General features: G+C 49.0%; 2 protein-coding genes across 5 annotated transcripts; one reads left to right on the top strand and one right to left on the bottom strand.

The window, feature by feature from the left end:
• Positions 1–764: 764 nt before the first annotated feature.
• TP53 (tumor protein p53) lies at positions 765–13253 on the bottom strand. Its single transcript, XM_067716391.1, has 11 exons — positions 13113–13253; positions 5103–5204; positions 4944–4965; positions 4597–4854; positions 3971–4157; positions 3778–3890; positions 3438–3547; positions 2959–3095; positions 2798–2871; positions 2264–2370; positions 765–1702 (listed from the first exon to the last, which is right to left on the bottom strand). The coding sequence occupies exons 2-11, from the start codon at positions 5174–5176 to the stop codon at positions 1621–1623; spliced, it is 1164 nt and encodes a 387-aa protein (XP_067572492.1). The 5' UTR covers positions 5177–5204; positions 13113–13253; the 3' UTR covers positions 765–1620.
• WRAP53 (WD repeat containing antisense to TP53) lies at positions 13203–25729 on the top strand. Of its 4 annotated transcripts, none has more exons than XM_067716388.1 (11): positions 13203–13335; positions 13902–14798; positions 14949–15047; positions 15536–15647; positions 23392–23480; positions 23670–23760; positions 23921–24002; positions 24550–24758; positions 24966–25069; positions 25216–25350; positions 25466–25729. In XM_067716388.1, exons 2-11 carry the CDS (start codon positions 14395–14397, stop codon positions 25710–25712), a joined length of 1572 nt encoding a protein of 523 aa, XP_067572489.1. In that variant the 5' UTR covers positions 13203–13335; positions 13902–14394; the 3' UTR covers positions 25713–25729. The 4 variants fall into 4 exon arrangements, with proteins under 4 accessions (XP_067572489.1, XP_067572491.1, XP_067572488.1 ...); XM_067716390.1 differs by having other exon boundaries at positions 23870–24002; positions 25216–25345; XM_067716387.1 differs by having other exon boundaries at positions 23870–24002.
• The last annotated feature ends 265 nt before the right edge of the window (positions 25730–25994 follow it).

Below are 25994 nucleotides of genomic sequence, written 5' to 3'. Positions count from 1 at the left end.
GCCATCCCTCCGAGCACTGGCTCAGGCTGCAGCGGCTGATGGGGAGAGCTCGCCCCCAGCCCTCCTCCTTGGGAGCTGGCAGCACTAAGGGACAGAATGGTTGGGGAGAGTGCTGGGTTCCCCAGGCTCGACTCTCCTCCCTACCCCAAGAAGCCCTTTGAAAGGTTTTCCTGGCAGAGTTTAAAGCTTCAATTCATTCAGCTGGCTGGCATGAGGCCCGGATGAGGGGATGCTGGGAAGGCCCCAGTCCCACATCCCAGCCCTCACCTTAGTCGCCCCCACTTCCTGGGGACCCCGGCTGGCAGGCCTCCCCCTGCTCTCCTCATCCATTAGCACCCGCCCTCCTTCCCCTTGGGCACCCAGGTATCCTGCCCCTTTCCCGTGGAGCAGATGGCCACCCCAGAGGCTCAGGCTTGCTAAATCAGACATTTAAATCCCATAATCCTTGGTGAGAGGCTGAGAGGGGGCAGAAGCCCAATCCTAGAAGCAGGAGCAGAAGACCTTGTGCCAGCCTTGGCAGGAGAGGAGAGGGGGACAGTTGGTTCCCGAGTTATGAATGGAGTCACCCCTTCCCTTATTGTCATGCAGCCTGCGGACTGACCCAGTCACCAGGCTTTGTTCTCCTCCCGGAACCCGGGCGCTGGGCCCCCCAAACATGCTCCCTGAAGACTCAGGTGGCTGCCTCCCAAATGCACCCCCTTCTTCACCCCTGCACTGTGGGCCCCAGGCACCCTGCACTGGCACCGATCTCTCAGACACACAGGTGGTAGCAAAGTTTTATTGTAAAATAAGAAATCAATATAAAAATGGGATATAAAAAGGGAAGAGGAGGGGTGCGGGTGACAAATGCAGATGTGCCCTGCAGAGTACAAAAGAAATCTGCCTGAGCATTTGAGGGAAATAAAACAGATCTCGGTAGATACAGCAGGGATGGAATCCTCCAGGACGTGGGACAGGGTGAGATTTCCCCTTGGGTGCTGAGGTTCACCAAGAGGTTAGATAGGATTTGGCGGGGCCAGGAGCGAAGGGACTTGGAAATTCCTTCCCCTTGCCCAGCCGTCCAGTCATAGAAACTATCAAATCATCCACCAAGGGGGACACAGAACCAGCACCCACAAAGGCACTAAGTCCCAGACATCATGTAATAAAAAGATGGTTTGGGGGTCAGACATACGTTATTTCATTAACCCTCACAACAAACTCCGTGAGGTAGGTATGATTATCGGCATTTCGTAAATGTGGACAATCAAGTTCGGAGAAACTCAACAACTTAAGATAGCTTCCATGGCTAGCATGGTAGAGAACCGGACTTCCAACCCAGTGTATGGCTGGTTATAAAATGTTCCTCACATGCAGGAACGTTTTCCTACCTCTCTCAAATGCTCCCCACAGTGAAAACCTTAAAAGCTAAGCTGGAAGGCCCCAGCTACCTCCCCCAAAAACCATGAGTGCAGGCCAACCTCTTTAGCAGAGCCCCAGGCCAAGCAAACGGAAGAATTCCAGGGTGTTTCCGAGGCACACCTGCACCAAGCAGAGGTTTAAGCCCCTGAGACCCAAAAAATGGCAGGGAAGGGGGGAACGAGGGTAGGGGTGTCAATAGAGGACAGGAAGCAGAAGATGTCAGTCTGAATCAGGCCCTTCTCTCTTGAACATCAGTTTTTTATGGCGGGAGGGAGACGGCCCCTTCTTAGACTTCAGGTGGCTGTGAGGAGAGAGGGGGAGGGGAGATGACATCATCTGACTGAGAAGCTCTGGGCCCCTCTTCCTGGACCTGGGCTTTGAAGGGCCTGAGGTGGGAGCAAGGAGAACTTAAGTTAAAATGGTCACCACCAACGGCAGACATGTTGACTGAGCACCTTGGGGTACTTGTGGGTATTAACCTCTCAGTCTTCCCTTATCCCATTTGACAAATGAGGAAACTGAGCCTGGGAAGGGAAGTAACCAGGCCACAAAGGACTCCTCAGTACTTTGCAGGGCGGAGGATCTGACCCCAAACTCTGACACTGTGTCCTATACTCCCACAGTTATCAGTCCCCTATTTGAGACCCTAGCTCTGAGGGTCTAGGGGTTGTTAGAAATGGCAAAGAAATATCCATGCCCCTGGACCCCCAGAGGCAGGAAAGTAGAGGAAGACTAAAGAATGTTTGGGCAGGGCTGGGACCCAATGGCAGGGTTCCAGCCTTTTACCTTGAAGGCAGGATTAGAATGGAATCCCATGGTTTTCCAACACAGGAAGGCAGGGGAGGGGACCCGGGTCACTCACCTAGAGTGAGCCCTGCTTTCCCCTGGCTCCTTTCCAGCCTGAGCATCCTTCAGCTCCAAGGCCTCATTCAGCTCTCGGAACATCTCAAAGCGTTCACGCCCACGGATCTGTGGCAGGGAAGGAAGGGGATAAAGAAGTATTAGGCAAAATCATAGAAACCGTTTTTATGCTTTCTTTAACAATTTTCTTTTTGGAAGAGCCTTCTTTAAAACGTGTGTTAAGGTACAAGCTGGCGTTTGAAGTCAGGCACAACCAGGAGCCATTGTCTCAAGGCACCACTGCCCCCTGATGGCAAATGTCCTAAATACAGGCAAAGCAGTCAAGAAGAAAATAGCATTTGGAGTGCTAGACTTGAAACTTAAATCTGTCAACCCAATAATATTAACTACAAGAGTCAATGCCATGGACGGGGAAAGGATGTCTAGAGAAACTGGGCTTAACCTCACATCTGCTACATTTATATTTTTTCTTCCCTTATCCAACCTCCACTGAGTGGTGGCAAGAGCCTGCATCTCTCTCTCCCAGACTTGGTACCTGAAGAGTGAAATATTCTCCATCCAGTGGTTTCTTCTTTTGTGGTGGAGAGGAGCTGGTGCTGGTAGGCAGTGCTGGAATACAGGCAAGGAAAGGCGAGAAAAGAGTGAATCTTGGGCAGCACTGCACCCTCTCTGCCTCCTCTTGTCCTGCCTGCTTACCTCGCTTAGCGCTCCCAGTGGGCAGCTCAGGGCAAGACTGCCCCTTCTTGCGGAAATTTTCTTCCTCTGTGCGGCGGTCTCTCCCAGGACAGGCACAAACACGCACCTCAAAGCTGTTCCGTCCCAGCAGATTACCACTACCCAGGTAAGAAGAGGGAAGCAAAAGGCAGTAAGGAGGGTGGGCCCCGCCTCCCTGTTCTCCTGTATACCAGGCCCCACCTACTCCCAACCACCCCCATCCTACATGGATCCTAAGGTCCAGCTCCAGGAAGATTGAGAAGCCACAGGCTAGAGAGATCCCAAAGCCGGAGAAAAGAGAACTGGGAGGGAGCAGCAGAGGAAGTCTACCAAGGGGATGCAGTGAGGGAAAGATGGCTGGTAGCACGGAAGAAAGTGGTGAAGGGCAGAGCCCAGGGGTCAGAGAGAGGCAGAGCTTAGGGAGGAGCATGCCAGCGTGGAGGGCGGCGTGTTGTCCCTACTTCGAGTCTTCCAGTGTGATGATGGTGAGGATGGGCCGCCGGTTCATGCCTCCCATGCAGGAGCTGTTACACATGAAGTTGTAGTGGATGGTGGTACAGTCAGAGCCAACCTGGGAGAGAGCACAGGCCCCAGGTGAGGCTATGCAGCCCCGGGGAAGCTGTTAGCCTTTGTGAGCCTCTGTTTCCTCAGCTGTGGAATGGGGATAACCCATCTGCTCTGCACACCTCACCGGGTTGTGGGAGATCAAGGAAGGAGAAAGCCCTCCATCTCCCACCTGGATGGTCACTGACAAACCCCTCTGACCCCCTTCCCCCAGAGACCCCAGTGGCCAAACCAGACCTCGGGCGGCTCGTAGGGCACCACCACGCTGTGTCGAAAAGTGTTTCTGTCGTCCAAATACTCAGCACGTAAATTCCCTTCCACCCGGATGAGATGCTGAGGAGGGGCCAGACCTGAGAGCAATCATGGAGGAATTAGGGGTTTGGGGGCTCCGGGCACCAGCCTTGCCCATCCACAGCCCCCTGCTGCTCACCGTCGCTATAGTCAGAGCAGCGCTCATGGTGGGGACAGCGCCTCACAACCTCCGTCATGTACTCTGACTTCTTATAGATGGCCATGGCGCGGACCCGGGTGCCGGGCGGGGGTGGTGAGCTGACCAACAGCTGCACCGGGCAGGTCTTGGCCAGCTGGCAAAACAGCTTGTTGAGGGGAGGGGAATACTGGAGGAGAAGGAAGAATGAATGGAAGGTCAGGACACAAGTACCTAGGGGTCAAATGAACAAACACTGCATAAGTACCGACTAGAAGCCATGTCCTGTGGGGGGAGGGTAGCTAGAGATGGCACGGTCGGGCTCCTACATCCCAGAAGCTTACTTACAAAAGCCAAAGAATGAATGAGAGTGAAGAAAAAAGAAAAAAAGAATGGCCTCACGACAGATGCTGAGAATGTGATGGGAAGGATGAAAATCCAAGGTCAAGGGGGGAAATGCAACTTAGGGACTGGGGTCAAAGGTCATAGACTAACTAGGTAAAATGTAAAAAGACTGACAAAAAGCCAAAGGCTGAAGTGGAACCCTAGAGTTCCGTACAGAGAAACCCCGGGGCACAGGGGCCACACGTCGAATTGTACAGGGAAGCCAGCCCCTCAGGGCCACTTACCGTGCAGGTTACAGACTTGGCTGTTCCGGAATGCAGGAAACCTAGACGGAACCCGTAGCTGCCAGGGTAGGTCTTCTGGGAAGGGACAAAGGACGACAGGGGCCAGGAGGTGGCTGGTGCTGGGGCGGCTGGGGTGGGGGCAGCTGGCGCAGGGGGCTCCGGCATTTGGGGGGCTTCATCTGGACGTTCATCCAGCCAGTTTGCGACGTCTTCTGGGGACAGCAGCAGGTCATCCACGGCTGGGGAGAGCTCAGAGGACTGTGGACGGGAGAGACAAGAGTCAGAAGGCCAGGTTCTCAGCCCCCAGCTCTGCAGCCCCTGGGCCCTTCTCGCAGCCCAGCCCTTACCAGAAGGTTGTTTTCAGGAAGCCTGTAAGACAAGAGCAGAAAGTCAGTACTGGTTTTTGCTTCTCACAGGTCTCTACTTAGGGGACTGGGGACTCGGGTGGGGCAGGGTTATTAGAGGCTCAGCAGTGAACCTGCCCCTCCCTCCAGACCTCCACTTACAGTTTCCACAAGTCTGAAAACGTCTCCTGACTCAGAGGGGGCTCCACGCCGAGTTCTGCCTGCAACTCCTCCATTACAGCTCCCTGGGAGGCAGTGTGGCCACTGGGGGGAGAAAGGCGAGGATCCAGTGTGAGACATACCCAGCCCAGGGTCACCTCGCCCTGTGCGCAGACCACGCCAGGGTGTTGAGGATCTGCTACGGGGGCAGGACCCCCCCCCCCACCGACTCCTCACTACGCAGAGAGGGACTTCCAACCCTCCCACCACTGAATCCAGAAGCCTTCCTCAGTGTCTACCTATTTCTGCTCTCCTTTGTGGTAATAAGGTTGAAACAACTCTCAGCCAACTCCCTCCATCTGGGGGAAGATACCTCCCTTGACCCGCCCATTCCCCACCTGCTCCCTTGGGACGGCTCCTCACCCCCGGCTTACAAATCCCTCAGGACCCAGGACCTGCCCACCTCTTTGACCTCATCTCCTAGTACCCTCTCCTTTCTCTGGTGCTTGAGCTCCACTGGCTGCCCTGGTGCCAGAAAGGCTGAGGACCGCTGCTCTACTGGAATATAAACTTCGGCAGGGCAGGGAAGTTGTCTTGTTCACCAGTTATCAGCATAACGCCTTGAACCTGGTTGGGCTCAATAACTGGGGTGAATAAGTGAATCGACGTACCCGGGCCATGAGCGGTTTACGAGAGGTCGAGGGAACAAAGGGGACAGAGCGGTGGCTGCGGTCCAGGCCACCGCCCTGCCGCCATCGTCTCGTCTCTCAGGCCAGCTTTCAAATGGTTTCATCATGCCCTCTTTCTTTCCTTTTTGTTCCCAGTTCATTTCCCCATATATTTATTCTCGGATTAGTGATTTTGGAACAGGTGTTCCTCTCTTTAGAAATACCTGTGCCATGACCGCAGAGTACTCAGATTTCTTTTTGGCATTTGGTGGTATATGATGGGGAAAGTGACGAGTTGTATGACAGGAGAGGTACAAGGTGAACCTTAGAGTAAGTAAGACTTTATGCATAGTTCTTTTTTTTCTCATGTGTGAATTCTTTTTTTTTTCACACACACACACTGTATTTTATTTTTACAAGAGATAAACAGACTGACACCAAGCATTCTAAATGCATCACCATAACGAAAGCAACAATGATTGCAATTACCAAACACGAAACACACTCACACTATGTCATGATATTGACATTCAGTCCAGGAATCCTCCACTGTAACAGCTCCTTTACTTTGCAGTGAAAATTGATTTGTATATTTTTTGCCTCTGAGTCCTTGTGGGATTTTTTTTTTTATTCAAACAGAAAGTCACAAAAATTATAATCATCCTCACCAGTTCACTCAGTCCCATGTAATTAATTTTTTTATCTTGATCTTTTGTTAGCACCATGCCCTCTTTCTTGATGCCAAATTTGTCATCAGCTTTGCTCAGAAACATGCCACTGAAAAAGTCCCTGTTCAGTACATTTTTCCTGCTGTCTCAATGGCACTGACAAACACCTCCCGCACCACGCCCAAGCAAGCGGCTCTTTTCTAATCTCCCTTAAGGTTCACCTGCACCTTTATGTTGATACAGAACCTGCTTTCCTGTGTATTTAGAGTGTGAAAAAATCCTTTCACGTGGGTTACCTTATCTGTCCCGATAACCACACTTGCCTCTTGACAGGTGAGAAAGTCTCACAGAGGTTAAGTGACCAGCCAACAACACACACAGGTGAGTGAATGAGCTTTTATGAAAAATGACTGTTCGAAGGTCTAGAATTAAGAGGCTTACTTCATTACAGACTAACCTGCAGAGCTCATTTGTAATCAGTTAAGTCTGAAGGTGCAGATTTTAGCGATGAAAGTCCGCCAACTGAGAGGTTGGCAAAAGGGCCTCTTATCATAGCTCCCAAAGCTGATGGGGGATGGACCATGAGCGTACATGGAAGAAGGCAAGAGGGGACAGCAGCGGGACCGCAAACATCTGCCTTGGGGAGAAGGACTAGGGTTCCCCCTAGATCGATGATCAAAATAACTTTGAGACTTTTATGGAAGGGAGGCTCGTGTCAACAGAGATGGGGCTCAGAGGCCCTTGGTTTGATGTTGTATTGTCACTTAAATTTGCTGCATGACCTCACTTATCTTAAAGCTCCCATGGCAAACGTGGCAGAGCCTGGGCTCTGGAGGCAGACAGGCTGGGCCTGCACCCCAAGCTCACCATCTAATAGCTGTGTAACTTTGGGAGGCTGCTTAACCTCTCTGTGCCTAGCATCCTTTGCTCTAAAATAGGGCCCCACTTGTTATAGGAAATATAAAGAGTTGAGAAAAGCACCTAGCACTTAGTCAGAGCTCAATAGATGCTTCTCTTTATATGATTATCCCAATTTTATTTGTTCTCTATTATTGTTGGAAAGTGAGAGCTTTGTGATTGCGAGGGGGTGGGGCTTTTGTGGTCCTGCCTGCATTCATGCTAGTTCCCCTCCTTCAGACAACTCTGTTTAGTAAACATGCCAGGAGGGGCTGTCCTGGGATGGTGGGCCAAGGTCTCAGTCCCACTGCGGGGAGACAGCCCCATGGACATAGGAGGTCTCCCTCTCTCAGACCTCGGCAACAACTGAATTCTCAATGTTTCTTTCTGCAGGAAACCTCTTCAGAGTAGGTACTTCCCATGGGTATGAGCATCAGGGTGTCATGATGGTTGTGCGGAGGCAGAACATTTACACTGGCAGCCCTGGTGGGAAGGCAATAAACTCAGCTGGGACCCAAAGGAGGGGCAGGCCTGATCGCCATCATAACAACGGCCTATCATAACAGTGGTGGCTGTTTATATAGACCTTATCTGGATCCACTGCTTTCAGGGGCTAATCTCATTAATCCTCTCAAAAAGCCAGTAAGGTAGGTGCTATCATCAGAAGAGAGGAACTGAGGTTAAAGGAATTACCCAGGCTCAGAAAGCTCCCAGGCGGCAGGGCCAGGGATTTGAACCTGGGCTGTCTGAAGCCACACCCAAGCTCTAAATAATTATGCTCCTCTGGCTCCACCCAGAGTCTGATGTAAAAAAAATTTTTGGCTGAAAGCTATGTGATTGGGAAAATAAAAAAAAAAAATTTGATTCTGGGAAGAAATAAGGCAGCATCTGGTAAAACTGAAAACACATACATTTTACTACTCCACAAAACCACTTCTAGGTGGACGTCCTAGAAAAGTGGTTGCAGGGGGCGACAGAAGGAGTCTTGCACAAAAATATTCATGTCGTTGTTCCTAATGGCAGGTGACAAGAAACAACCTTACTGTCCATCAATAGGAAATAGGTAAATGAAACGTGGTGTATTCATTACAGTGGTTTAGGGAAATGCATTATCTGTATATGTAATCCAATACAGCTCACAAACATGCTGGGTGAAAATACAATTTGCAAGAAAAAAGCAAAACACAGTAATTTGGTTCATGGAATTTAAAAATATAAGATGAGGGACTTCCCTGGTGGTCCAGCGGTTAGGATTCCGGGCTTCCACTAGAGGGGGCACAGGTTTGATCCCTGGTCGGGGAACTAAGATCCAGCATGCTGCGTGGCAGCACAGGGGGAACAAAACAAAACAACATATATATACATATATATAGAAATATGAATACATATAATGACTATCGCTTATAAACATGTGTATGTAAAAGTATGAAACACAGGCAAGAAGAATAAAAATTCACAAAATCTATGATAGTGATGGTCTCAGGGAGAGGGGGATGTATGCTTAGGGTACTGAGGGTAGAGTCAAAGGAGGTTTTAGCTTTATTAACAAAGAAAAATGTAAAAAGATGGTATCCATACATTACTTGTGTAATTAAAATATGGACAAAAATAAGACAGAATGTTAAGTGTTAAAATTATTTGGTGGGGATATGTGTTATGTTACTTTTGTACCTGTATTTTTCCAAAATAAAAAATATCTAAAAAAGAAAAATAAATAGAAATTATGGAAAATTTTAACCATATAAAAAGGTAAACAGAAAAATGTCCCAAGTACCCATCACACAGCTTCAAGAATAATCAACATTCTGCCTTTTTTGTCTCATCTATACCTCTAGCCACTCCCCACAGCCCCACAAATGTTTTTGAGGTAAAATGTACAAAGGTTGAAATGGCATCGTACTATTTTGATCACAAAACTTGACAAATTTTGATACAGCTCTGTAACCCACCCCTACCAAGACAAAGATGTTGTGTTCTCTGAAAGTTTTATGTTCAGGGCTATTAACCATGTCAAATTAACTGTGTGTATGGTGTGAGGTAGAGGGCAAAATCCATTTTTCTGCTTCAGTTGTTTCAGCACTGTTTGTTGAAAGACTTTCCTTTCCCAACTGATTCACTTTGGTGCCTTTGTAGAAAATCATTTACCATATTTATGTCTCTTCCCATACTCTATTCATTGGTTGTTGTCCTACTGTAGCTTTACAGTAATCTTGATATCGGGTATCTTAAGACCTCCAACTTTGTACCACTGTTTCATTTTGGAATCAGCTTGTCAATTTCTACAAACAATGTTTTAAGTCATTGAGTTAAATCATTCTGAAGAGTACAGACAACTTAACACCAATAAGTGTTCTAATCCATGAATACGGTATCTCTCCGTTATTTAAATCTTCCTAAATTCTCTCAGCAGTATTTTGCAGTTTTCAATATGGAGCTCTTGTCCATCTTTTGTTAAATCTATCCCTGAGTATGCCATGTTTTTGACTTTGGATTCAAGGTTGCTATTATATAAAAATACAATGTATGTATATTGCCTTTGAAACTTGTAACTTTGCTACAATCACTTATTAGTCCTCATAGTGTGAAAATGAATTTTCTATTAGGACTTCTTGTGTACACAATCATACCATCTGTGAATAAAGCAATTTAATTTCTTCTTTTCCAATTGTTACGTTTCTTTCTCTTGCCTGGTTAAGACCTCTAATTTACAATGCTGAAGAGGCCAGAGTCAAATCCTTATCTTAGAGGAAAAGCATTCACTCTAGTCTGTCACTATTAGGTATGTTGTTAATGGTAACTTGATTGGGGGTGCACTGTATCAGACTGAGGAAGTTTCCTCTGCTAGTTTGCTGGGAGGTTGGTTTTTCTTTTAAAATCACAAACAGGTGTTGCATACTGTCAACAGCTTTTTATGCATCTATTGAAGTTGATCATAGGATTTTTACCCTTTAATCTGTTAATGTGGCAAATTACACTGATTGATTTTTTGAATGTTAAATCAATGTTGCAGTCCAGGGATAAACTCTACTTGGGGACGATATATTTATCATTTTTATATATTACTAGGCGTGATTTGCTAAAGTTTGTCAGGTTTTTGCATATATATGCTGACAGCATTACGCTGGCCTCATAAAATGAGTTGGGCAATGTTACTTCCTCTATATTCTGAAAGAGTTTATGTGAGATTGGTTTTGTTTCTTCCTCAAGTATGTGAAGTGAAGAACAAAGGATAGGAAATACCACTGAGACAGCAGATTTAAACCCAAATGTAACAATAATTGCATTAAATGTAAATGGACCAAGCGCTCCAATTAAAGCAATTCAGTGGGGAAAGGAAGGCTATTTCAACAAGTGGAGCTAGAACAACTGGATATCCATTAAGAAAAAATAAAACAGAACCTTGACCTCACATCATGAAAAAATTCTTAATTATCAGTTAATTAATTATGGCTCACAGACCTAAATGTAAAACCTAAAGTTAGAAGGTTCTAGAAGAAAATATATGAGAAACTATAAGAGAATATCTTCATGACCTTGGGCTAAGATTTCCTAAACAGGTCACAGCAACCACTTAAAAGAAAAAAGAATCTTCTGCTCCTCTTAAGAGCTGTTAAACAAACAAGCAAGCAACAGGTCAGGAGAAAATACACGTATCTGACAAAAGATACACTCTTCCTATCCAGAATGTACAAATAACTTCAACACCTCAACAACACAAAAAGCAAATACACCAATTTTAAAAATGGGGAAAAGACTCATCGTTTAATGCTCAGATGTACCCATTCTCTCTTCACATGTAACACAGAAATGGCCAATAAGCACATGCAAACTGTTGAACATAGTTAACAGAGAACTGCAAAATGAAACCGCAATGATGTGCCACATTAGAGAGACTGACAAACCAAATCCTAAGACAGGATATATCCTGCTGGTGGGCGTGTAAAATGGTACAACCACTTTGAATAATTAAAACTTTTTAATAGAATTAAAAAAATATATAGATCTACTCCTCACTCTATGACCCAACAATTCCACTCCTAAGGATTTATCCAAGAAACATAAAAACATGACTACAAAAGTAATTGTACAAGAATGCTGATAGCAGCTTTATTCAAAATAATCTCAAATGGGAAACAACTCAAAGGCCATCAAAAGAATGCATAAACAATCGATGGTTTATTCATTCAGAGGAATATATTAAAATAAAAAGGAGCAAAATACGGATACACTGATACATGCAATAAAATGGGTGAATTTCACAGATATAAGAAGTTCTCCAACAGGCAAAAATAATCCACGGTGACACAAATCAAAATAAAGGTAGGGGGTCAAAGATAGGGAAGAAGCAAGAGAAACTTGTATTTTGATAGGCGGCGGGTGTAAATGCTACCCCCAATTTAGAAAAAAGCACGCAAGTACAGCGCACTGTGTCTGGTTCGTAGCAGGTGCGTGGTAGGCGACCGCGCCCTAAACGATGAAAATGCGGGAAAAATGGTTACGGGTCGGACTTCGCGCGGGGTTCGCCGCCTCCCGCAGGCCAGAACTAGCCGGGACTGGAGAGTTGCATATTAGACCTCGGGCCCCGCCCCTCTCCAAGCCCCGCCCCTTCCGCTTCAAGACGTTCACTCTGCGTCCGAAATGGGAATGTCTCAGCCCAAAGCCGAATACAGAAGAAATTGTTCCTCCGCCACAAACAAACAACCCATCGTTACACTCTTTTATCGTTTAATGCTCAGATGTACCCATTCTCGAAAATACCCAGGGTCTGCCCTCAGACACTTAAAGCAAAAAAACAAACCATCCCACGCAATGGTAGCGTCCGCCTGGTTAGCAGTCGACCGGGGTGGAGCACACCATTCAAAGAGGGGGGAGGGATTGAGGTTTGCATGAAAACGAATACCTCTTCCTTTCCAAAAGCGGTAGCTAAGTAGTCCAGGAGGGGGGGAAAAAAAAAAGTAAAGGGGGGTTATCAGCCTCCCTCCGCAAGCAATAGGAACTAGTCTAAAAGACCTTTTCTCTTTCTACTTCCCTCACATAGGGTGAATAGTGGTCTGTTCCGAAAAAAGAAACCGGAAATGCTCCTGCAAGTGGCAGAAATGTAAATGTAGAGTCAAACAATAACAGGACTCCCGGGCCTCTCAGGCTGGGTTAGGTCTGCCGGGCTTCGGGGGCAAATCTCTCATTTAGCACGTCCCACTTCCACGACTGACAGTCTTTAACCGGATTTTCTCCTTCTAGCGGAGCCACGGGCCATTTGGAAAGAGCACTCCAGGAAGGACAAAGATCCGGAAGTTATGGGACCTTAGCAGCTTGGCCTTCCCGGATCACCCCGAATAACCACTTCGGAATGGAGCCCGAGGTTCCACTGGGATGCCATACGCTCTAAAATCCCGAGCCACGAATCCCCAAAGTTCCGAGATCCGAAAGTCTCAGACCTTGATGCTTTGTGCGTCTTATTTCGGAATCCCCCACACCCTGGGATGGGGTGGTAATGGTTGGAAGAACCCCTTAGGCCGGCTCAAGTTTCCCCAAAGCCCCACTCCCCCGCCCAAGTGTTCAGCTTGGAGTTCGGTCGGTCCTAACATCCCCATCATCTACACTCGGGCCTCCCAACATTGCATTCCTCTGTTGGTGCCGCTAGCCAAGCTTGCATTCCCCCCCAAAACCGCTAAATCCCCAGTGCCCCGCCCCCAGCCCCCTCTATTCCCACGAGCTGAAAATACACGGAGCCGAGAGCCCGTGACTCACAGAGGACACATGAGGCTCAGTCAAGAGCTTACCCGAAGCTCAGGGGAGCGTGTCACCGTCCTGGGATGCACGCTCCGAGGCTGGACGCCAGGTGACCCCGGACCCCAGCTACTACCTGCGGCCAGGATGGTAGCTCTGGACTTTTGAAGAGCTCAAAACTTTTAGCGCCAGTCCGGAGCACGTGGGAGGGGAAAATCCCAATCCCAGCAACCCTCGCGAGGCTCCTGGCACAAAGCTGGACAGTCGCCATGACAAGTAAGGGCAAGCAATTCCCCTGCGGGCGGAGGCGATGGGAACTGAGATTAGGAGAGGAGGTGCGGGGAGAGTCAGGATTCTAGCAGTATTGGTACTGTAGCTACTGAGAATCTGGGGTGGGGAAGTTCGACGAGCCAGAGCCGTGAGGGCACAATTGGTGGAAACCATTTTGGTAGAATTCTGCCACTGTGTCAAATATGAAGGTGAAAGGAAGAAAGCCTTTGCACTTGTCGTTCCCTCTGCCTGGAAAACTCCTCTTCCTAAATAGCTGGATAGTTTGTACTCAACAGCTAAATGTCACAGCCCCTATCACTTTCTGAAATGATTTGTTCCTTGCCTTGAATACACAGCAACCTAAGCCTTAGGAGGGCAGAGACCTTGTCTACTATCTTATTCATTGTTGTATTTCCCAGTGCCTAGTACAGTACTGGGTAGCAAGTAAGAGTTCAGTAATAAATATTTATTGAATGAATGAAAAGAGACGGAGGTCTGAAGAATTTAGCGAACGAGATGCAAAAGAGGCTTAAAACCTGTAAAATCAAACATAGCGCTATCGCCCTCTGCAGGTGGGGGAGAGGAGTAGATGCTTTAAGAATGATCGTGGAAGACCGCAGGGGGAGCTCAGGCACTTCTCGCCGAGGCAGAAGCCTTTGGACTACAACTCCCAGCAGCCACTAGGAGCCCCAGGGCTTGATGGGAACATAACCCGTGACCTGTTACGTCCCTGTCCTGTCCCTCCGTGGGTCGCCCGCGAAGTCTGATCCGGGATGCGGAGGTCCAATGGAAAGGTGTGCCCAAATCCCGCGAGAAGAGGTGGCTCGTAGCGACCGAGCAGGCTGAAGAGCGCCGTGCTTTCTAACGTTGCTGTTCCGCGGTTCTCCTGGCCTTCTGCCCCCTCCCGGGGGAAGAAGGAAGGCACTGGTGGGTTTCTCCAGTTCTGCATCCCGATCCGTGCGAACTTTGAAGCGGTCTTGGCCGTTCCGCGGGCCCGGCAGCTGGTAGCCGGCGGTAAGAGAACTGCTTGGCCGCGGCCAATGTCTGCCGCGCTTCCTCTGCAGTATGAAGACACCGGAGGCGCCACTGTTAGCTCCGGACTGCTTTCCTTCAGACCGGGCCCCAGCTCCAGCCCCTCTCTCTCCTCAGGCTTCCCCGATGGATAAAAATACGGACCCTGAACTGATGCCACCGACACCCGATGGCGATGATCCGCCCCGGGTGTCCCCAGATCCCATGGCTGTCTCAGCTGTGTCCCAGGAGCTGGAGGAGGGGGACCCAGCTTCTCTCTCCATTCCCCTGGAAACAGGGTTTGGTATTCCTAGTGAGTTGAGCCCTCGAGTCGAAGAGCAAGAACTTTCTGAAAATGTGAGCCTTCCTGCAGAAGAAACGAACAGGCCAGAGTTGGGGCCCGGAGAAGACGTGGAAGGTGTGTCTGAGGAACCCGCTCCAGAGGATGAGGGATACACGTAAGTGGTGATAGCAGGTGGCTCAGGAATCTGTGGAGATTGGAAGTGTGAGATATATCTTATCCGCCAGTCCTCAGCCCCACTTCTCCAGGCCCATTTCCACTTTGCTTTGGTGAACCCAGGTTTGTTGTTCCCCCATCTTCCTTCCAGCGTCTGGAGCTACAGCTTCTCCCAGGTACCTCGGTTTCTCAGCGGTTCCTGGTCAGAGTTCAGCACCCAACCTGAGAACTTCTTGAAAGGCTGTAAGTGGTAAGTAAGCATAATGGGGCAGGGAGATAATCACGCTCAGGATTTCCACCTTAAAATACCCCAGTTATCTGGGAGAAGGATCCACCATGGTGGGAGAAGGAGTAAGAATTCCTCTGGATTGAGTTTGAATTTCATTTGTGGGCTTCCCTGGTGGCGCAGTGGTTGAGAGTCCGCCTGCCGATGCAGGGGACACGGGTTCGTGCCCTGGTCCGGGAAGATCCCACATGCCGCGGAGCGGCTGGGCCCCTGAGCCATGGCCGCTGAGCCTGCACGTCCGGAGCCTGTGCTCCGCAACGGGAGAGGCCACAACAGTGAGAGGCCCCCGTACCACAAAAAAAAAAAAAAAAAAAAAATTCATTTGTGATTGTGTGTCTTCTACTTCCTCAAGGTCTTGGGGGTGCTTACCTATACCAGAGGTCAGCTCAGCCCTAGTCCTACACGTGGAAAATACAGGTCTGTCCAGCTTTCTAACTCTTTCCTACTCCTAGGGCCCCTGATGGTTCCTGCATCTTGACCAATAGTGCTGATAACATCCTGCGGATTTACAACCTGCCCCCAGAGCTGTACAATGAGGGGGAGCAGCTGGAATATGCAGAAATGGTAAGGGTAGGGGCTAACTCTGCCCCTTCATCAGACACTGCGCATTTAATTCCTTCCTGTAGATGGAGAAAGTACAGTCCACATGTTTCCTGTTCACAGGCAGGACATCTCACCATGAGGTTCCACAGGTAGCATTTTCTACCCTGAATTCTGAAGTCATTTAAAGAGGTGTTTGTCCTTCTTTAGTTAAGAATATGTGTTTTCCGTAAAAGACTAGTGGATTTCTCACGGTGGTTTTTTTTTTTTTTTTTCTCACGGTGGTTTTTAATTGACTTATAGGTATTTATTGAATGACTACCAGTGTGTCACTTACTGTGTTTGGTGTTGGGATAAAGTAATGAATGTGACAGATGAAGAGCTGCTTTGCTTTCTTGTATGGGACATAGACAACAAACGTAGTCCAATAAATAATCAAGTTCATTACAGATCATAATAAATGCTACGAAGGAAATCAACAGAATGAGGAGAGACTAACTAGAGGATGCCGCTTTAGATAAAACGGTCGGTCAGGGAGGGACTCTCTGAAAAAGAGACATTTGAGCTGAGACCTGAAGGATGATGAGATCAGTCATGTGAAGAGCTGTAGAAAGAGCGTTCTAGGAAGAGGCAAAGATGCTACAAAGACCCAGAGCTGGGGAAGAGCTTTGTGTGTTCAAGGAACAGAAAGAAAGCCAGTGTGCCTGGACCAAGGCCAGTGAGGGGGAAAGCCTGGTGAGGGTGGAGAGGTGGCTAGCAGCCATATCTTGTCAGATCTTGTGGGTAGGGCATTTGGAGTGTTTTTGGGGAAGCCGTGGGAGAGATTTTAAAAGAGAAGAACAAAATAACGGCTAGAGAATAGATTGTGAGTGGGCAAGAGTAGAGACTCATTAGGAGGCATTTATCACGGTCCAGGCGAGAAATGATGTTGGCTTGTGCTAGGGTGATATCAGGTGAGATAGATGTGGGTGGATTTGAAGTATATTTCACAGGACTTGGAAGTCAATTGGGTGGATGGGGGTACAGTTTACTCAGAGGATATGAAGAGGTATTGGGACAGAAGTCAAGGGTTTTTAGGTACTTTATTTTTTTTATTTTTAAAAAATAACTTTATTATAAATAAATAAATAAATTTATTTATTTATGTATTTATTTATTTATTTTTGGCTGTGTTGGGTCTTCGTTGCTGTGCACGGGCTTTTCTCTAGTTGTGGTGAGCGAGGGCTACTCTTCATTGTGGTGGCTTCTCTTGTTGCGGAGCACAGGCTCTAGGCACACAGGCTTCAGTAGTTGTGGCAAGTGGGCTCAGTAGTTGTGGCTCGCGGGCTCTAGAGCGCAGGCTCAGTAGTTTTGGCTCATGGGCTTAGTTGCTCCGCGGCATGTGGAATCTTCCCAGACCAGGGCTCAAACCCGTGTCTCCTGCACTGGCAGGCGGATTCTTAACCACTGCGCCACCAGGGAAATCTGGGCTTTTAGATACTTTAAATGTGAAATGTAAAGCTAAGGAGAGACTTTGCGAAGGGCGCTAGGGATATACTTTGGAAGCGGGAGAGCATGTTGATGGTATCTTGTGTCTTGAGAACGGAGTCAATCTCAAGAGAGAGTGTAGATGAAGAAGAAGGCTCAAGCAGAGCCTGGAACACTCCAGCACATGGAGGTGGGTGCAGGAGAAATTATAAAAGTGGAGGCAAAGAGTCATGTCTCATGCTGTTAAGAGTGAGGGCAAATTTAGAGAATGACCCAAGAAGACATAGTGACCTTGACGAGAGCACTTTCAGAGAAGTGCTGGAGGTAGAAGGTAATTAGGGTAGGAGGAAGAGAGAATTCTTTGGAAGTGTTTTCCTGTGAAAGGGAGCTGAGAAATGGAATGGTGACCGGAGGGAATGTGGGGCTAAAGAAAGGTGAACAAGATGCTTCTGTGAGGTCAGAATTACCCCGCAAGAGAGGGAGGAATTGCTGCTGTTGTCGGGGATGGTGACGAAGTCCCTGCGTGGCTGGGTGAAGACAGGATCCAGAGCACATTGAAGGACTAGACTGACAGGCGCAGAGCCCTTCCTTGCCATGGGAAGAAAGGCAGAGGATGCGTTCAGAGGCAGCTGTTTGGTTGTGGGAAGATTTGGGTGTCTCTGTCTCTTGGCTTCTCAGTGAAGCATAAAGGGGATGTTATCAGCTGAAAGCAGAGTGTTGTGGGGAGAGAGCAGAAGGTGTGAGATGATCGGTCCTGGGGAGAAGAAAATCAAAACCACCAAGGAATGCTTGGTGTAGAGTAGCATTGCTATTCTTTGCTCAGTGCCCACTAGAAATTTGTTGTCAACCATGTAAAGTGAGACCAGTTAGCGTGGTTGTGTATCTTTCCCCAGTAAGTTGACTGTAGTTTCTTTGTTTGTAAAATGAGGATGATAATAATAGCACCCACCTCATAGAGTTGTGGCGAGGATTAAAAGAATTAGGGTAGGACTTCCCTGGCGGTCCAGTGTTTCAGATTCCATGCTTCCACTGCATGAGGCACGGGTTGGGTCCCTGGTGGGGGAACTAATATCCTGCACGCTGTGTGGCACAGCCAAAAAAAAAAAAAGAATTAGGGTAAAGTGCTTAAAGTATTGCTTGGCATGTAGTCAGTGTTCAGTACATGCTAGTAGTCCTTGGTGTTAGTTGGATGCAAGCATGGACTAGAAGGAATAGGAGGTCTGGCTGGGGTTTGCCAGGAGAGAAAGACAAGGGGTGTTTCGAGAGTGTCTGCAGGGATACTTTGAGAGTGTCTGCAGGGGTACACCTGTTGTGCTTGACCAGAGTGTAAAGTGGGTAAGAAAATGGATTGTGAATGGGTTTCTGATGAAGCTGAACAATTGTGGTGGAAATGGCAGAGCAAGGGAGCTGGGTGGGTTGGAGATGGTGGTCAGAGATTGTAGTGATGACTCGACTGGGAGTGGGCCCCTGGTGTAGAGTGAGGGCCACGGCCGTGGGTGCTAAGGAAGTCAAGGAATGGCAGAGGCCAGGGTGTTGGGTGTTTTTATTCATTCTTTCATTGATTCATTCATTCAACAAGTTTTCATTGAGCACATTCTATGTGCCAGGCTTGTTTTTAGCTGCTAGGGGTCAGTCAGGAACAAAACAGACAAAAGTCTGTGTCTTTGGGAAGCTTCTATTCTAGTGTGAGAAACAGGCAATAAAGAAATAACACAGTGAAATATATATCTGACAAGTACCACGGAGAACGATAAAGCAGAGAGGAGGACTGGGGGAATTCATTGCAATTTTAAAAAGGGAGGTTGGGGGCATTCCCTGGCAGTCCAGTGGTTAGGATTTGGTGCTTTCACTGCCATGGCCCCGGGTTCAATCCCTGGTCTGGGAACTAAGATCCTGCAAACCGTGCGGTGCAGCCAAAAATAAAAATAAAAAGGGCGGTCGGAGAAGCCTTCACTATTCAGGTGACATTTGAGCAGAGATCTGAGGGAGTCAGGGAGTGAACCAACGTGATATTTTGGGGAAGAATATGCTGGGCAGAGAGAACTGCAAGCTCAAAGTCCTGGTGGAAGTGCACGTCACCGAGAGTAACAGTATTTGTGGGGAGCGAGAGACTGAACCAGGAGATGAAAGTCTCAGTGAATGAGGGAGGGAAACAAAAACAGGGAGCTAATGTGATGGCAGGAACTGCAGAGGAGGTGGAGTTTGGAGGGGTGAAAAGATTTGGAAATGACCTTGATGTTTGTACTGAGGAGGGGAGTGAGAATGAAAGACATTTCAGCCTGAGAAAGCCACAGCGTTGGGCAGGTCCAGGTGGGTGGGCAGGGCATTCCGAGAAGATGCAAGATAAGGGAGTTTGAAGATTCTAGAGTGGGAATTTCAGAGGCCAAGGGGTAAGGATTTGGGGGGCAGGGAGGAGTGTGGGATTGGGGCCGATCAGGGAGTGTGTTGAGCAGCGAGCAGGTGGTGGTGAGACCAGATGGCCCGGAAGCCTAGGACTTCTTTGGTGCCTGAGGTTCGTGGGAGTGCTGGGCCTCAATGGTGAAAGAAGGGTGCGTTCCGGGGACGGTCCTGAACGCCTGCCTAACCTGCATCTCTGTGAGATCGGAGGCTGCAGACATGTGAATTCTGTGTGCAAGCTGTAAGGCACTCCTAGCCCTGGTTCCTGGAACAGAAACCAGTGGTGTCCAGAAACCAGGGCTGGGTGGGCGTGGCACAGCCAGCCTGAAAGAGTTCAGGAGTAGGGGTAGTTAGAGGAAACTGGAAATGTGAGAGGTCAAATATTTATTGTACACATTCACTTGAGAGAAATGAGAATGTTAAAAAGGGAAAAAGGTGGGAATTCCCTGGCGGTCCAGTGGTTAGGGTTCGGTGCTCTCATTGCCGAGGGCCCAGGTTCAGTCCCTGGTGAGGGAGCTAAGATCCCACAGGCTGCGTGGTGTGGCTGAAAAAAAAAGGGAAAAAAGTCATTGTTACCTACCACTCTACAAGATTCAGCCCTTTAAGTTTTTCTACATTCTTTCTAAGCTCTGTCCAGGTACTGGAGCTCTCTGTGTGGCTGTAACTCTTTGGTAGATGGTTTTGTACACTGTTTTTTCTTTTAACAATCGTATCGTAAATGTTTTTCACGGTGTTCCAGTGTTCATAGTTATGCTTGATGGTGTATGGTATTTCACTGACTGCCTATGATAGTTTTCTTACCTGTTCACCTGTTTTGGACTTTTGGGTTGTTTCCAGGATTTTTATATCATAAATTATTTTTCAGTGAACATCTCCATGTGTTTTGATGGAGATTCTTCAGAGAATCAGGAATTTTACAAGTAAGAAACACCCCAGGTCAGAGAGAATCAATATCTCTTTTTTAAGTTTTGTGATACAGATAGTCAATTCGTTTTCGAAAGCTTTTTGTGCTGCTTATTCTTTTTATTATTATTATTATTGCTGTTGACAATATGAGTGTACCAATTCTATCATAGCCTCAATACCTAAATACTCATTAAGCATTTTCATTTTTAATGTCTGCAAGTTTAGTGTGGAAATGGACAACATTTGTATAGGTGGGGAAATTGGGGTAGGATATTTTGGGGTATTTTCGTACATCTGTGTACTGCTTCTTCCCACCATAGTTTCCCAATTCCTCCCCTCCCTTCTCCACCTTTTCACAGAGCTTTCTGGAACTCCTGTTTCTAACTCTCCACTTCTTCGCTGAGTACTCTCTGTACCCCGTGGCTCTTGCCTGAGGCTTTCCCTTTCCTGTACCCTCTCTGGGAGGGACTGTGCATCCTCTGTGCCCCACATATCTCAGGTTGGAGAGGGAGTGTCCTCATTCCTAAATGCTACATCCAGACAATTGCTCTTTCACTTTGTAAAAACTTTTCCTTTGACGCTTATGCTGTCCGATTCTCCCCAACTCACCGAGGACATTGGCATCTCATAGCCTTCTTGTGCACCCCAAGTCCTTCCACCATCTTGGTGACCTCAGGTATCCAAACCAGAAGCCAGGGTCTCCTCCTTTAATCTTCCTTTTCCCTAACCCCCATGTCCAGTTAATTACCAAATCCCATCAAGTTCTTGTGATCTTCCTAATCTATCCACTTCACTTGACTGCCTCTGTTTTAATTCAAGTTGCTATTATTTTGGGCCTTATGTTATTGGAACGGTCTTCTGTTTCCTTTTCCCATTAAAACATTTGACTGCTGATTGTACACTAGGTGTTGGGGAAACAGTGGTGAGCAAGACAGACATGATTCCTGCCTTCTCAGATGGGTACGCTGTAGCGTGGAGGGCACAGAGGGCTCTTGGAACGTGGAGCGGGGCACCTGGCTCAGCTCGAGGGGTTGGGGAGGCTTCCCAGTGGAGGAAGTGTCTAAGAGACCCAAAGGATGATTAGGATTCAACCAGGAAGAGTCGCTGGGGGAAGTGAAGGAAGACTATTCCAGACTTGGAGACTAGTGTGCGTGAAAGCGTGCAGTTCAGGAGTGTAGGGAGTTGGCACCTTCTAGGAACTGAGAGTCAGGATGATGGGACGTGGAGCTATTACAAGAGTGAATACAGGGATGAGGGATGAGCCTGGAAAGGTGGGTATGGCGTAGACGCCTGGTAAGGGAAGTCTTCATAGGAGATTGGGTTTTATACCGAGGGTTTTGGGGAGGCATTGCAATGTTTTAAGCAGGAGAGTGACGCTGTACAGGATTCCAGGGGCCTCAGTGTGGCTGCAGGGTGGAGAATGGAGGGGCAGATTGGAGTGTGGGGTGCAGGGAGGCTGGGGGAACGTGTAGAAATGCTAGCAAGAAGGCAGTGGCTTCACGTGGGATTGAAGGCAAGGGGACAGGTTCAGGCGAACCTAGGAGGTGCAGTTGGTAAGCTCTGGCCTTGGGTTGGACCAGGAGAGGAAAGGGAGTGAAGGGTAGTAGTAGTCAAGGTGCTCACATTTCAGGCTTGAGAACTGGGTGCGGAGCCCAGGAGGAGCAGCAGGTTCACAGGCTGCAGAGGCTGGGTCTGTTCCAGAGAAACTGAGTTTGAGGACCCCGTGGGATGCCCCAGTGGAGCTTTCCACCAGGCAGTCGGATGCAAGGGTTCAGGGTGGAGAAGTGGACCCTGCATTCACGGCTGGGTGACATCACCCAGGGGCCAAAGGGGTGACGTCACCCCGCCAAAGGACTGGTATCCAACTGATGTAAAGATTTCCTTCAAGTCAGTAAGAAGAAAGCAACAACCTAGGAGAAAACTGAGCAAAAACTAGGAAAAGGTGCCCTTAAACACAAAAATGTCTAACTTCACTGGTTAGATATTGAGAAACGCCAGTTTATATCGTAATGAAATACCATTTCACAGCCTTCAAATTGAGAAAAATTTGAAAGTCTGACAACACCAAGGGGATGCAGAGCAACAGGCGCTCGTACACGCTGCTGGGGGGAAAGTAAATTTGGATGAGCACTTTGGGAAAAACGTGACATGATCTAGTAGAGCTGGCAGAGCGCAGACTGTAGAACCCCAGTGATTCCCTCTTTAGCAGAAACTGCAGAGAAACCCTCCCACACGGGTACCAGAATGTTACAGCACACTAGCCAGAAATTGGGAAAACACCAGTGACTGTCAGTGGAGAGGGATGGGTGAGTGGAGCGCTGTACAGCAGGGAAGATGCATGAATTTGAGCTCAGTGTGTCACCGTAATCTCACAATTGCGGTGGGATGCATACAGCTCGCTACCTTTCATATTAAGTTTAACAGCACACAAGACCATGGTATATATTGTTTTTTTCTCTGTCTGAATGTATTCCTAAAGAAATACACGAGAGTGATAAATTCAGGATGGTGTTTACCTCTGAGGGAGGGTTTCACTGGGAAGAGGTTTTAACCGTTTGGTAAAATATTTTGCTTCTTAAGCTACGTGGAGAACTCACAGGGTTTGTTTGGCTTTGTTTTAATACTTCTTTGCTTGTTTGAACTGTTCAGTAATTTTTTTTAGAGGATCAAATGGCGCCTGGTAGGCACTCGGTAGATATTTGTATCATTGGTTGGTTCTTTGTTTCTGGGTTGGGATATTACTTGTTTCTTCCTCTCTAAGTGTTGAAAAAGCAAAAGGGTAAATCTGCATGGCTTTTGGTGGCCCAAGTCTGATGTTAAAGTCTGAGCTAAACCTTGAACTTTGAGATCAAGATCCTGTTCTTCAGGATCTGCCTTCTGCCTTCTCCTACCTGGTTAAGTGCCCACAGAGCATCTCCCTCTGCCATAAAACTGCTAGATTTCCGAGTGGGCCTCCTTTTCCCGCCAGTGACCCAGGCATCCCCGCATCTCTGTCCAGGCTCCCGTCCTTCGAATGGTGGAAGGCGACACCATCTATGATTACTGCTGGTATTCTCTGATGTCTTCAGCCCAACCAGACACCTCCTAGTAAGTGATGTCTTTCGCCTCCCCTCCCCGCCGCCCCCATTTCAAGGGGACCCTCCACTGAGAGAGTCAGGGGTCTCCGGAGGAGGAAAGCTTGCTGTGCCCTTCAGATGTGAGCTGAGAGGGCCGGTCAGTTGGCTTCCTCCCCTTCCTTTGACAGCACTGGGGCCTCAGTGTCCGTGTCTCTCTCAGCGTGGCCAGCAGCAGCCGGGAGAACCCGATTCACATCTGGGATGCCTTCACTGGAGAGCTCCGGGCTTCCTTTCGCTCCTACAACCACCTGGTAGGGACCTCCCCGCCCAGTCCCAGGGCTCGTCCTGGCCCAGCTCTCCTTCCTTGAGAATGGCTGAGGCTCTTTGCTAGGCCTATTTCCAGCCCTTTCCCACCCCCAGGACGAGCTGACGGCAGCCCACTCACTCTGCTTCTCCCCGGATGGCTCCCAGCTCTTCTGTGGCTTCAACCGGACCGTGCGTATCTTCTCCACGTCCCGGCCCGGCCGCGACTGTGAGGTCCGAGCCACGTTTGGTAAGCAGTCCACGCCTCTGAGGGAGGAGGAGAGAAAAGGGCCCAGCCACGTGCAGAGGGGCCTTGTGTGAGCCAGGGGGTCACGTGCAGGGTTGAGGCGGGGGTCACATCATCCTCAGTACAGACCTGTGGGGCAGGTTGGGCCCAGTGCGCAGGGAAGAAAACAGACTCAGGGAGGCAACGAAACTTTACCTCTGGGTAAAGAGCTGGTTCGCTTTTGAGCCCCGTGCCCTGTACCTTTTGATCTCCAAAATCTTGGTATCTCCAGGAAACTGGAGGTAAAGCTGATTCCCTTTTCCTATAAGCCTTCTGCTTTCCAGCCCTTCAAGGAAAAACAGGTTTGAGAGGGAAGAAGTGGGGCTTTGCAGGGGATAGAAGGATCTAGGGAGCATCAGAGGTCTTCATCCTGCTTAAAACGAACGGGGTGGGGGAGGCACTGAGTCCAGCACATGGGCTCTGGGACGGGAGACAGAGGTGCACCTCTGATTAGCGTGGTTAATGCCAGGTGCTCTTGCCCTCTCCCCGACTTTGTTCCTTCCCTTTCTAGCAAAAAAGCAGGGCCAGAGCGGCATCATCTCCTGCATAGCCTTCAGTCCAACCCAGCCCCTCTATGCCTGTGGCTCCTACGGGCGCTCCCTGGGTCTGTACACCTGGGACGATGGCTCCCCTCTTGCCTTGCTGGGAGGGCACCAAGGGGGCATCACCCACCTCTGTTTCCACCCCGATGGGAATCGCTTCTTTTCAGGAGCCCGTAAGGTAGGGATCATGTTCTGAGATCCCAAAGCAGGGGGGTAAAAGGCAGGAGTGGGGATGTAGTCTGTGCTGTGTTGGGAGATGGGCATGGGAAAAAAAAAATCAACCCAGCTAAAGGAGTGCTTATAAAACTGGAGGGAAGCAGGCATGTGTTGGGAGTGGGGGAGTGGAGGGTGGAAACGATTCTAGGCTCCTGTTCTTTGTCCTTAGGATGCTGAGCTTCTGTGCTGGGATCTCCGGCAGCCTGGGCGTCCACTGTGGTCCCTGAGTCGTGAAGTGACCACCAATCAGCGCATCTACTTTGATCTGGACCCGTGAGTGACTGTGGGCCCTTCCTGCCCAGGGTCTTGATGCCCCCAGGGATGCCAGAGCCCACCTGTAGGGTCCCAGCCCCTGACCGTGCAGGGTTCCTGCCCCCGGTGATGCCTGCATGCCAGCAAGCCTCTCCTCTCTTCCCCAGGAGCGGGCAATTCCTAGTGAGCGGCAGCACAAGCGGGGCCGTCTCCGTGTGGGACACCGGTGCGGCTGGGCACGAGGGGAGGCCGGAGCCAGTGCTGAGCTTCCTGCCCCAGAAGGACTGCACCAATGGAGTGAGGTCATAAGTTAATTCTGCAGATTTGGGGGCTTGGGTCGGGGAGAAAGGTAAATCCCTGAGGGAGCAAGCATCCTGGCTCATGGTGCTGACTGGCGCCGCCCATCTCTCCCTACAGCCTGCACCCTAGCCTGCCTCTGCTGGCCACTGGCTCCGGTCAGCGTGTGTTTCCGGAGCCCACGGACAGTGGGGACGAGGGGGAGGAGGAGGTGGACCTTCCCCTGCTCTCCATGCGCCACGTCCACCTTGAATGTCAGCTTCAGCTCTGGTGGTGTGGGGGCGGCCCGGATACCAGTGTCCCTGATGCTCACCAGGACGAGAAGGGACAGGGAGGGACAGAGGGAGGTGGGCGTGAGTTTATATAAAAAGGTTTTATATGGTATTAGAGTCTTTGTGTCTCTATGGGGAGGCAGATGATGGAGCTGGGGCCGGGAGGGGTACCAGCGGGCTCCCTGGTCCAGCAGCACTGGGGACTGGCATATTGTTCCTGAAACCAGGCTTGAGAGGTGGGACTAGGCGGGAACCAATGGGGCTGCTGAGCTTGGTGTGAAGTCAAGTAAGTGGGGGGTGGGGCTTCATGCCATTGACTGGCTGGTTGCTAGGCAACTTGGTAAACTGAAGGGGGGAACCTGTTTGAAATCTCACTC

Source organism: Pseudorca crassidens, chromosome 19 (assembly GCF_039906515.1).
Source record: "Pseudorca crassidens isolate mPseCra1 chromosome 19, mPseCra1.hap1, whole genome shotgun sequence".
Lineage (NCBI taxonomy): Eukaryota > Metazoa > Chordata > Mammalia > Artiodactyla > Delphinidae > Pseudorca > Pseudorca crassidens.
This window is presented reverse-complemented; position numbering and strand designations above follow the sequence as displayed.